This window comes from Pagrus major, chromosome 4 (genome assembly GCF_040436345.1).
Source record: "Pagrus major chromosome 4, Pma_NU_1.0".
Lineage (NCBI taxonomy): Eukaryota > Metazoa > Chordata > Actinopteri > Spariformes > Sparidae > Pagrus > Pagrus major.
Window position 1 is genome coordinate 652,313 of NC_133218.1, and position 13,624 is coordinate 665,936.

At 44.7% G+C, this 13,624-nt stretch overlaps 1 protein-coding gene across 1 annotated transcript in view; it reads right to left on the reverse strand.

Annotated features, from left to right (window-relative positions):
* The window catches only part of LOC140995091 (ADAMTS-like protein 1), a 42,184-nt gene that overhangs the window by 18,199 nt on the left and 10,361 nt on the right, over window positions 1–13,624 (reverse strand). Inside the window, exons 4-6 of the mRNA XM_073465012.1 lie at window positions 9,535–9,739; window positions 9,340–9,443; window positions 8,278–8,492 (exon numbers count right to left, since the gene is read on the reverse strand). Of these exons, the coding sequence (XP_073321113.1) occupies window positions 8,278–8,492; window positions 9,340–9,443; window positions 9,535–9,739 (524 nt within the window). The remainder of the gene's footprint in view (window positions 1–8,277; window positions 8,493–9,339; window positions 9,444–9,534; window positions 9,740–13,624) is intronic.

Here is a 13,624-nt window from a genome sequence, read left to right on the forward strand (position 1 = left end):
AACAGACGGGACAGGGCGTTGGGCTTGACGTTGCGGGACCCCGGTCGATAGGAGAGGGAAAAGTTGAAGCGGGTCAGGAAGAGTGCCCATCGGGCCTGGCGGGAGTTCAGTCTCTTAGCGGACCGGAGGTATTCAAGGTTCTTATGGTCTGTCCATACCAGAAACGGCAGTTTAGTCCCCTCGAGCCAGTGTCGCCACTCTTCCAAAGCCAACTTGACGGCGAGGAGCTCTCGGTTCCCAATGTCATAATTCCTCTCTGCCGGGGTCAAACGTCGGGAATAGAAGGCGCAGGGGTGCAACTTCTGGTCGGAGGCCGCTCTCTGGGACAAGACGGCCCCCACTCTTAAGTCGGAAGTGTCCACCTCGACCACGAACTGCCGTTCAGGGTCCGGCATTTGGAGGATGGGGGCAGAGGTGAATCGTGTCTTCAGGGCCTGAAAAGAGTCATTGGCAGCCGTGGACCAGAGAAAGGGCACCTTGGAGGAGGTAAGAGCTGTGAGGGGGGCCGCCACCGAACTGTAGCCCCTGATGAACCTCCGGTAGAAGTTGGCGAAGCCCAGGAAACGTTGAAGCTGCTTGCGGGAATCAGGGGTGGGCCAAGTGGTGACGGCAGAAACCTTGGAGTCCATCTCCACGGTCCCACGGACAGACGAGGCATGAAACTCACACTTCTCGGCCTTGACGAACAGGGAGTTTTCCAGGAGACGTTGGAGGACCTTCTGGACGTGATGCACATGTTCCTCTCTGGAGCGGGAGAAGATCAGGATATCATCAAGGTACACGAAGACAAACTTGTTGAGCATATCCCTGAGCACGTCATTCACCAGGGCCTGGAAGACAGCAGGGGCGTTGGTGAGGCCGAAGGGCATCACCAGGTACTCGTAGTGACAGGGGGGGGGGTATTGAACGCCGTCTTCCACTCGTCCCCCTCGCGGATCCGGACCAGGTGATAGGCGTTGCGCAGGTCAAGCTTGGTGAATATGGTGGCCCCCTCTAGGAGCTCGAAAGCTGAGGAGATGAGAGGCAGGGGGTACCGGTTCTTGATGGTAATGTCTATATTTCTCCATCGCCCCCCTCTCAAGAACGGACAGAGAATACTGGCGTCCTCTGGGCGGCGTGGCACCGGACTGGAGGTTAATGGCGCAGTCATAGGGCCGATGTGGGCACCGGGAAATAAAGTGTCCGGCTTGGCCACAATACAGGCAGAGGTTCCCCTCGCGGCGTCTCCTCCTCTCTTCAGGAGTTAGGCTGGCCCGACCAACCTGCATGGGTTCAGGCTCCCCTGAAGGCCGGCTGCCAGGAGGCATCGATACCCCGGAAGCCGCTGGTGACGGGGCGGGCTGGCGTCGTCCCGTGAGCCCCTGATGTTTCTCCCGCTGTCTCGCTTGAATGCGCCGATCGATGCGGGACGCCAGCTCGATGATGCCGTCGAGAGTGGTGGGGAGTTCGTAAGAAATCAGTTTGTCCTTAATGTAGTCAGCGAGCCCCATCAGGAATGCGTCGCACTGGGCAGCCTGGTTCCACTCACTGGAGCTAGCCTGGGTGTGGAAGTGGATGGAGTAATCGGCCACTGAACGAGTCCCTTGGTTCAGACCCAGAAGCCCTCCAGAAGCATCCGGACCTCGGGAAGCTTCTCCGAACACCTTGCAGAGCTCGGCGGCGAAGGCTTGGAAAGAGGAGCACGCTGGAGTGCGACGCTCCCACTCGGCTGTTCCCCACAGCCGAGCGCGCCCCGTCAGATGATTCACGGTGAACGCCACCCTGGCATCCTCACAAGCGAAGGTATGGGGCTGGAGAGCGAACAGGATGGAGCAATTCGTGAGGAACGTGCGGCAGCCCTCCGCGTCCCCGGCGTAGCGTTCAGAAACCCCCACACGAGGCTCCGAGGCAAAAGCAGAGGCAGAGGCAGAGACAGAGGCAGAGGCAGTCGGGGCTGGTGGAGGCTGGACTGGTTCCGGAGGCAGAGGGACAGCTTGAGCAAAAGCTGCGGCGAGCTGTTGGACCTGCGAGGCTAGCGAGGTAAACGCCTGCTCCTGTTTAGCCACTGCCAGTCGAACATCTGCTGAGTTTGAAAGTAGCAGCGCCTCGTGGTGCTGGAGCATCGCCTCTACCTTCTCCAGGTGATCCATAGCCGTGTGTGCTGGGTCCATGTCTGGCCAGATTGTACTGTCACGGGTATGGTGAGGACCCAAAAGCAGCACAGGCAGACAGGATATCAGTCGGTAATGACCTTTATTTATCACTGGAGTCTTTAACAGTTTATACAGTGACAGGGAGAAAAGTCTTGGCTCACAGTGATCTGCGAGATCTGAGAAGGAGTGAGCCTGGCGTCGCTGACTGAAGTCAAAGCCAACAACAGGTGGATTACCTAGCAGGCAGACAGGTCCAGTGGTGAGCTGTGTGGCCACCGAGCCGAGCAGGTGTGTTACCTGGAGGGGATAGGCGAAACTTGTGGTCGAAGACAGAAGGCTGAGGTAATAACCAGGGCAGAGACAAGGTCGGCAGGTCGGGGACAGACGAGGTCGGCAACAGGTGATCAGTCCGGGGAAAAACGCTGGAAAGTCAGGCATGACACGAGAACAATCTGGCACTGAAGCAGAGACAGGAGCAGGCTTAAATGCAGCCAGGGCTGTCACAGGTGTGGAGAGTTGGCCTGATGAGGAGGTGTGGCTGACTGGCAGAGTGGAGCAGAGACAGGTGAGTGGAATGATACCAGCAGACAGGAGATGAGCAGACTGTGACAAATCTACTGCAGTAATTCCTCTCTCAACCAGTAGAAAATGCTGTGAACACCTGATTATGCATGAAAAAAAAAATACTGTCACACCGTGAAACCGTCATGGTGCCAGAGGTATGTTCCAATTTTAGTTGAACAAAGACATAAAGGTATCCTTTAATGTCACAGTTCTACCATTCTAACAGAATTTAGCTTACGGTTACTTGATCACCCATAAATATAATTACATCTGTTAATTTAACATTAATAAAGCTGGTAATGTGTCCTCTTCCTTGTTTATTTTTTTTCCTATGTTGTCCTGAACTAAAATGTTTTCTTTTATGCAGACCACAATTGACATCCTGGTGAGATTAGAGGGTTTTTCCAGATTTTATGCAGAGAAAATCCTTGGAACGATCATCGAGTGATCAGGTGCTGGATCAATCAAGAAAATTTGACTGTTACTTTTGTTACTGTACTGTAGGCTACTTAAGTTGAATTTTTAATTAAACTTTTACATTTTTGTATTTCCATTTGATCTTGGTTTATCACTCAACTCTACATTTTTTCCTCCACTACATTTATTTGACATTAGTTTCTAGATCAAGATTTGATACAAAGGGTAATGTGACAAGCTTTTAAAATGCAACACATTGGTAAAGTTTAAACCAGTCAGGAAGACACGGACCTGCATAATCGATAGTACTACTCATACAACTACGACTAATAATAATAATTTAATCACTGTTACTCTGCCATCAGGAAGAAGACTCCGTGTGCCAAAGTGCAAATCAAACAGACTGAAGATATCGTTCATCCCGACTTCTATCAAGCTGTTGAACAAGAAAACTAAAATTAAGCTGCCACATTGTCAGTGTTAAAATGTATAGTGTCTTCCATATTTTGAGATGTTTTTATGTTGATTTTATAACTGTTTTTTTTATGTGTGTCTGTTGTTGAGGTATGCTTGTTTCTGTGAAGCAACAAATTGTAGCACTGTGCCCAAGGAAAATTTCCCCTCGGGGACAATAAAGTTATTTCTGTTCTATTCTATTATGATTTCTATTAATAGTAAAGATCAATAATATTTGACAGACAAAAGATAATTATTTTAATTTATTTATTTTTACATTTATTCAGCACAGTGTTGCCAACACAATGAGAAAAGGGAGGTGTATTAAATGTACAATAACTACTCCAAAGACCACTCAGTAAGACAACAGGCAGATGACAAGGACCACAAGACAGACCAGTGTCTTTAGCGCCCCTAGTGGTAGTGACCACTGGTCCATGCCAAAGATCATGTTCCCTGGACAGACCACAGAATCGGCTACAACGAAAGTACTACTCATACAACTACGACTAATAATAATAATTTAATCATTGTTATTATGATTTCTATTAATAATAGTGATCAATAACATTGGATAGACAAACGATTATGGCTTCTCACATTTAGGCTATTCTGCTAACACAGTGAGAAAAGGGAAAAGTTGTATTAAAAATAAATACAAACAAACAAACACTCCACAGGTCACTCAACTGGTCCAAACAACAGAACAGATCACAGAGCAGCTGGTCATGACCACTGTGCCACTGGTCGCGACCAGTGTCTTTAGCGCCCCTAGTGGTAGTGACCACTGGTCCGTGCCAGAGACCAGCTGGTCCTGACCACACGGATCTTCATAATCAATAATAATAACAATATTAATCATAATAATTCTGATATAGTGTATTTTATAGACAAAAGATTATGATCTCTGACATTTATCCAGCTAACAGTGGAAAGGGGAAAGGGGAGAAAATACTAAAGCCGCTTCACAGACCACAGGGACCACAGGGCAGATCACTGAGGAGCTGGTCAGGACTAGGGATGTAACGATGCATCGCGACTCGATTAAAAATCGATTCAAATGCGTGACGATTCGAATCGGTTGACAGAAAAAATGAATCGATTTGCGAATAGGAGAGTTCTTTTTTTTTTTAAAAAAAAAAAAAGGTCACGTTATCTTTTAGAAAAAAGTCACTGGTTGGCGACTCATTTGTTCAACGTCAGACGTCAAGTCATGTGACTAGGTACGGGCACAGAACAAGGGAAGAAATGGCGACAGTAGGCAGTGACTTTGACGTAGAGGATGCACAGCGCGGTCTTAAGTCACCTGTGTGGCAGCATTTCGGATTCCCCATATACTCAAAGACAACCGGTGAGAAATGGACAGACAAAACCAAAACAGCATGCAAATATTGCAGGAGACTGCTACCATACAACGGCAACACGAGCAACATGCAGCAGCATATTAGCCGCCACCACAGTGAGAAGCAAAGTGAACTTACGCCACCTCAGCGAAAATTGCCGAGGGGGCAAACTACTCTGACGGGAGGTTTTGCAGCTCCTCTCCATCATCACAACGCAAGAGCGCAAGAAATCACCAAGGCAATTGGTTATTTTATTGGAAAAGATTTGAGGCCGTTTTCCGTTGTTGAAAACGAGGGCTTTCGGCTGTTGATGAACACGCTAGAGCCAAGATACCGCATCCCGTCACGACAGCACTTCAGTCAGGTGGTGGTGCCAAAACTCTACCAGGAGGTAAGAGCTCATGTGGTTGAGATTCTCCGGGAGGCTGATACTGTGTCTATCACAACCGACGGGTGGACATCTAGAGCCACGCAGAGTTATATCACTATAACTGCTCATGTGATCAATGCCGAGTGGGAGTTGGCTGGCTTTGTGCTTCAGACGCGACCTCTTTTGGAGTCACATACAGGGGCTAACATAGCCGAAGTGCTAAAGGAGGCGGTGGCGGAATGGCAGCTGGAAAGGCAACAACAAAGCATCGCAGTAGTCACCGACAACGCGAGAAATATGGATGTGGCAGTGAGGGAAGCCGGGCTGGCACCGCACATCAAGTGTTTCGCCCACACTTTAAACCTAGCCACCCAGGCTGGTTTGAGTGTGCCGCGCATTTCGCGCTTGCTGGGTCGGATCCGGCGGATTGTGAACTTCTTCCACAGGAGCCCGACAGCCACTGCTGTGTTGGCTGCGAAGCAAAAACTACTGCTCGGCCCGGACATCAATGAGCACAAGCTAATTGTGGATGTGACAACACGCTGGAATAGCAGCCTGGACATGTTGCAAAGGTATCTCGACCTGCAACCGGCTGTGGCTGCTGCTTTGCTTAGCCCCGAAGTCCGTCGCAATGCCCGCGAGATCGACACACTGGACAACTTGGACATCCGTGATGCAGAGGACATCATGAAACTTCTCAAACCCTTAAAGACAGTCACCACCGTGCTAAGTGATGAACAAAACCCAACAGTGTCTCTCATTGTGCCCTTAAAGCACACGATTGAGCAGAGCATGTTGCCTGTGGAAGAGGACTCCACCACTGTGAGCACGATGAAGAAAGCAATCTTCAACAATTTATCAGACAGATACACTGGGCCTGGGGACAACCATCTGCTGGACTGCACTGCCTTAGACCCCAGATTCCGCTCTCTACCTCATCTTACTGAAGATCAGCGCCAGGATGTGTTCCAGAGGGTGAAGGAGAAAGCTGTGCAGATGTACAAACAGGTACTTATTTTACTTAATTAATAGCAGTACTAGTGTTGCTTTTGCATTAAGGCCAGGTCTGTGTTTCATACTTATTTTCATACAGATCTTAATCCTTGTTGTTTTCCTGTGTTTTTGTCTTGTCTCTTTCCCCTTTCTGCTTCTTTTCCTTTTTTTTCTTTTTCTATTGGTTTATCTGATTTTAGTGATTTTGTATTTGATTTTGTATAAGATCTTTGGGATTGTTTCTCTCCTGCACAATTATTTGCCTTTATATCATTAAACAGATATACAGTATACATATTATTTTTTAATTGTGCATATGAATAATATAATACATATATTAATAAGTTATTGTCTTGCTGTTTACAGACCAATTCCCCTGTGGAGGAAACTGGAGGTGTAACAGACACCAGTGCCTCTACACATGCAGCAGAGCTGCCTGCTGACCAGGCAGACATGGTGGATGCAGACCTTCAACAACCAACTCACAAGAAGACTGCATTGGAAGATCTCCTAGCAGGGACTTTCACAGAAAATGTAGGGACAGCACAGGGCAATCACATGTGTGGAATTGAGGCAGAACTTGTCAGGTACAGAAGTGAAATGTCTATTTCCCTCACAAGCTGCCCACTGAAATGGTGGAAGGAGAACAGTAAGTTTTACCCACTGCTTTCACCTCTAGCAAAGGCCTACCTCACCACACCAGCCACCTCTGTCCCGAGTGAAAGGGTCTTTTCGACCGCAGGGGATGTTGTAACCTCACAGAGATCTCAGCTACGGCCTGAGAATGTTGACATGTTAATTTTCCTCAAGAGAAACCTGAAAGTTTAAAGCTACACAAGCCAGTCTTAGGTTATTTGAAGAGAGTTTTGATGTTATTATTTTGATGTGGGATTTGTTTTTAAAAATCCAGTCATTCTTTGTTATTTATGTGAATAACTACTTCAGTGAATATTACTTCAGTTGCACTTTTTTATAAGACACAAAAATAGTCTTTTAACAGTGTTTCTGTAAAGAAAGGACCTCTTTTTTTGGTCAAGAAAGATTGTATAATCTTGTTTTATTTAAGTTACTGAATTACACCAGTTAACACCAGTTTATTTGTGAGATTGTTTCCAAAGAAAGGAGATATTGTTTAAGATGACCATGCAAGTTGCACTTTTTATAAGGAGGACACAAACTGTTTTACAGAGTTTCTGTAAAGAAAGCACCTCTAAGATGTTTTTGCTACGAATAAAAAATAATTTTATTTGGTCATAATTTGTCTGTAGCTCATTTTTATAATAAAAAAAAAACCGTGAGAAAATCGAATCGTGAACAAAAAATCGTGACTCGAATCGAATCGTGAGTTGAGTGAATCGTTACATCCCTAGTCAGGACCAGTTTCTTTAGCGCCCCTAGTGGTTGTGACCACTGGTCCGTGCCAGAGACCAGCTGGTCCGTGCCACAGAGCAACTGGTCCGTGCCACAGAGTAACTGGTCGCGACCACTGATGAGCTGGTCGCGACCAGTGTCTCTAGCGCCCCTAGTGCCAGTAACCACTGGTCCATGCCAGAGACCATGGTCCCTGGACAGACCACGGAATCGGCTACAACCCCCTCTCCCTTCATGCCCATGGGGGCACAGATGGGCGGAAGTACATTCGCTACCTACACACATGGTCACTGGGCGTAAAAATTACAACTGATCCGTATTCTTTTCAGTGGATGGTCAGCTGAACAAAAAGCAATGTTAAATTTTTTGTGTATTTGTAATTAGAGGCAAGCATGCAGTTACATAAAATGGAAAACAAAGCTTCCAATAATAAACTAATATTTACTTGGATTTAAATGGAGTTCAGAGAGAAATCAACTATTGGTTATAAACTGGACACTATTTAGCTGCTATATAATTTCTTTAACAATAAAAAAAAGTTTCTTGATCACAAAATGTCATATTTTAAAATTGTGGAACCTCCAAAGATTTCTTGATGTAGTGTCACATATACACACACTCAAAGACTTACTCTCACACGTGGCAGTGTTGCAGTGCTGCCAGGTGGAGGGTCGCAGGAGCCAGGCACAGTGCTGGTCAGCCAGAGTCCTGCCACTCTTGCGGTGAATACAGTCCACCTTACGGGACTGAAATCCACTCCCACAGACGACCGTGCATGCCCGCCACGCACCAGGTCGCCACTGGACATCACACAGGTCTGAGGAACAGTTGCGAACTGCTGCAGGCCTGAAAGAGAGTAGTTTTAGCTTTGTCTTTAGTGTCATGCATTCATTGCAGTGGCACTTTACTTTTCACAGATCTACTTGGACATGTTTCACATAGCAGGTTTATACTGTTATCTGGAAAACCTGGCAGAGAGCAGCCTGGAACCCCCATAAATCTGGAACATGGACTGAGTTTTACAAAAGAAGAATAGTAGATTAACTTTGGGTTTCACTCAGGCATTCTTAAAGGATCTTAAAGATCCTAAAGCTGAAACCTTCCAGTGTTTCTCCTACCATTATATTGGGTAGGGGAAACACAACCCCGCCTATTGGACCCCACGGCCCTTGCCAAGATGAACACCATCAATGTGACAGCTAAGGGGATGCAGAAACATCATACGCTGCCTCTGCCACACAGGATTTTAGAAAAAAAGACTCTACTGGCTGTATATGACTGACATTGGTAAGTTCAAGACAGGAAAGGAGGAGCAATCATTGCATACATTGAAACAAAAGCTGTAGTGACAAAATCTGATGCTTTAATAACTGGACTTTAGAGGTGCTGTTAGGTATATTTTTGAACTTGGACAGAGCCAGGCTAGCTGCTTTCAGTCTTTAAGCTAATCAAAGCACTGATGTCAATCTTCTCATCACACTCTTGGAGATAAATAGCCATATGTTAAAGCATTCCATTAAATGAGCTAAAAAAAATCACATCCAACCAGAATGCTGTCAGTGATCCACATATATATGCATGGTATTACTGCCACTAGGGCAAACAGATTCAGTTAACAACCAGAACTGTGAGAATTTAGACCTGATATCTGGTAATAATATTTTCTGTGTTTGTGTTGTGAGAGTTTGTGTACCTGTCCCTGAGTGCACAGTCTGTGTACAAGGAGCCATTGGCATGTTGGCAGATGACAGATCTCTTCTGTACAGTGGTGGTGGGGCCTAAACACCTCCCTGAACACTGAAATTGAGTAACACAGAGTTCACACGTAACAATCCATTTCTACAGTGTGTAACATGTACATATGTTCAATTCAGTGTTCAGAACGTACCTTTCCCCATGGACTGGTTACCCAGGTTGGACAGTTATTGGCGGTGCACTGCTCTGTGTCTGCTGGCTGGCTCATCCTCTCACAGGCAGCTGCTGTCAGAATCCTCACTGCACCTCTGGCATCCAGCTGCTGACAGGAGATCTGCCTCTGTTTCCAGCCACCGCCACATGAGGCTGAGCACTTTGACCACTCTGATACCACCCATCTGAAATGATGACATGTAGGCCTGTCACGATAATCAATAAATCAATTAATCATACGATAAATTAAAATGAGCTCAATAATTTTGCCGGCCTCGATAATTTCCATTTGCATGCTTGTTTGTTTTCCTCGTGTCTCTCACTAGAACCCTCTTGTCCCATTCACGCAGCCGTTTGCATGCGGGGATACTGCGCCAATTCTCCGCATCCGCCTTTGTGTGAACGTTTCAGATGCGGTGAGGGGTGAAATTTCGCTGCGCCTCCGGAGGTAGTATCAGAGTCGAACCGAGCCGGCGGCGCGGAGCGAGGGCGTGTCGATCTGATGGTGTTGGTGTCTGATAACTCTACAGATCCTTCACTCAACAAAATAAAAATAAATGTCCCACAAAGCAACGTTACAGGACCAAACAACAGGAACGTAGTAACTGGTCGTGTCTTTGGCAACTTATGTGAGGAAAAAAATACCGCAGTTATTCGTGAAGAAGTGTCTGTCAGGCTGCCGGTCCGACCGACTCTTCGTCACATTTCTGCCCGAAAAACAGCGTCTGTCCCCGGCAAAAAACTTTAACTCACCAAGTGTCTGTCAGCCTGTCGGTCTGACCGACTCTTCGTCACATTTCTGCCCGAAAAACAGCGTCTGTCCCCGGCAAAAAACTTTAACTCACCAAGTGTTAGTCGCGCGACGGTCAGTTACTGTTGTCATGGTGACGGTCAGCCCTCCCGAGAGTGAAATAGTCAGACAGCGTCCCGTTTACTGATGGCGATTATGTAATTATGTAAATGATAGAAAAACGTAACTTTGTCACTTTCCAGGATGTATGGTGTGTCAGGATCTCAATCACAACACATTATAACAGCATCCATATGATTATAAACAGACAGCTGGTACATGTTTAGATTAACAGGAGGACACCGGGGAAACACCTTGAAAAAAAACACATACGTCATCATCATCACGTGTACCGTCACGCCTCCGCATCACTACAGACAATGGTGCTAACATTGTTGCTGCAGTAAGGAACCTGGCTGGCCATGGCTCAATTGCTTTGGCCACAGCCTCCATCTTTATTTATTTTGGATATTTAAAATGTCTTTTTCACATTCCAATGTTAAATATTCTTTAGAAATAAAGGTTTATTGATCTTTGAAAGGGTGTACTTGCGTTATTATGCCATTATCATTATATTAGTTGAAAAATGGTCTCAAAGCGACAATATTATCGTTTATCGCAATAATTTCTAGGTCAATTTATCGTCCAGCAAAATTTGTTATCGTGACAGGCCTAATGACATGAAACAAGACATACGCATACACAAGTTTCAAAATGGGATATAGCTCGATTTGTGATTTGCTTTATAAGAAAACAACAATGCCTGCCTCACATCAGACAAGTAGTAAACAAATCTCAAGGTTAGCCAAAGGCAAATGAAAAGCATACAATGAATATGACTGAATGTGTCATGCTTTAGGGCTTAGTTTAGTTATTTCCTGTTTTATTTTGTAGGAGTCACTACTTGTGTCTTGGTTGTTGTTTTCTCCATATCTTCTGTATTTTTAATGCCAGTTTTCTTTGTTACCAATTGTTCATCCGTTAAAGCTATGGTCTACGATCTGAGAAAGATTTGAAAATGCATCCCCCCCACACACACTCCTCCCCTCTGTGCTCCTTAATCCCTCCCCTCCGAGATCAACCAAAATCACCCCCGTTCTCTAGTGTGCAGGTCCTTTTTAGAGTTCATTTGCTCATGCCCGCCTTTTTCCTCTAATTGTTTACTTTTGGGACACTGAGAGCCCCTCTATCCTGTGGGAAAAGAATAGGTCTGCATAACACCTCTAGAGAATATCTCTCAATGGAATATGTGTACGTGAAGGTGTGTATGTGACTATATTGATGTTATCTAAAGTTGACCTGCTAGTCTCTCTATACTTAGATGAAAATGTATACATCGAATCAATCTTGAACCTCTGAACTGGTCAGTCCTAAGTGTGGGCCTCTTCCTTTAGCTATTCTCTGACGCACACTACAGGACTAATATGTTGTTCTCCTGGACATGAGACCTCTACCTTGTCCCCTTCCCACATATACTTAAAGGGAAGCATCTGGTCCTGTCCCATCCTGTCCTATCACTCAGAGCTCAGGAGGTATAAGAAACACTCAGACACTACAATCAATCTTTCAAATCGTAGACCATATCTTTAATTAGCCATTGGTTTGCGTACAGTATAGCCTTGTCTTCCCCATTTTAGTTGCCAGGACATTATTTTGAGTGACTGTGTGCTTCATGCCCTGCTTCTTTGTGTTTTCAACCTTTTGCCTGTTTTGCCTGGATTTAGGATTTTTGCCGTGTTTGGACTACTTGCCTTTTTGGATTTGTTTGCCATTGTGGACTGCAACTATTTTGTTACTCTGATTGCAAAAATATGGCTGAATGGCAAAGTTGGGACTACCCAACTTAATGTAGACATAGTCTATGTCTGTCTGTCAATTGGTACTGGGCAGGTAGGATAAAGTGAGTGGATCAGAGCTTTTTGTTGGTAGAAACAGCTGGCTGCGCCTGCAGGAAAAACCACTGGTGGAGCGGTGAGACTTGAACAACAGTAAATTTGCATGGTAAAACCAAAACTATGTGCTAAACAGTGTTGGGGATAACATGTTACAAAAGTAACGCGTTACAGTAATATATTTCTTTTAGCAGTAACGGAGTAGTATAACACTTTACTAATAATATGTCAGTAATTTATTACTACAGTTTTGTCACGTAACACATTACAATCCATGTTACCGACCGAAGTGAAGCATTTACTGTTGTTATTTTAAGAACCCATCCACACCAACATGACCATATTAATATAGGCTCTGTGTGTTTAATACAGCCGAGCCTATAAATTCTTTGTTCAGTCTCTGTGTGACTAAAATGAGCCTAATGAAGAAGCCCCAATCCTCAGAGCGTACCTTAATTTACATTCTTGTCTCTTGTTCTCTTACATTTTTGTCTTGTCATGTCTTTATAGGCTACATTATAGAAGGTATAGGTCTATTGTGTTTCATATGACTGAGCAAATCAAAAATATTTATTCCTATCTCATAATATATCAGGCTGTGATCCTTTGTCTGCCTGCTCATCCCTGTGTCCAAGACCATTCCTTTATTTAAAAAGATCTTGGCTACTTCATTGTTCTATAGAGGTTAATTGGGCATTTTGTTGAACGTAACTAAAAAATAGTGTAGTAAGTAATATATTACTCTATGCACACGGTAATATTGTAACCTTATATATTACTTTAAAATGAAGGTAACTAGTACTTGCACTTTGAAAGTAACTTGCCCAACACTGGTGCTAAATGACACTAAAAAGCTTCATAGAGCTGAGGGTGATAGTTCTCTGTACTGTAGGTTTTCCACTACAAGACTTTCTCATTACACATTTGATCTGATGGTAATTTTAAAATATGGATTAGCCTTAAAACATACAGTATGTATAAGACTCAATAATTTCTATTAAAGGTTGGTGACTGATTCCCCATCTTATTCTTTCTCAGAGGCCAGAAATGCACCTGTTTCTGCAATAAAAGAAATTGTCACCAATAAATATGGGAGAAATCTCTATTGTACTGTGTCTTTTCTCTTGGTGGATCTGCAGAAATACTTTGGAGACAGAGGAGACCAAACCTAAGTAACTTATTACGAGTGCAAGAACATATACTATATTTACAAATGCACAAATCTAAATATATAATAAATATAACAACAAACCATTGAACTTGTGGTGGACTACTGCTGTATGTCTATTAGTGTCTAAGATCATGGAAGGAACAAAACAGTCAAATTCCTTGTATGTGTTCACATGCCTGATCAATAGTGCTTATTCTGATAGAACACAAAGGAGCTA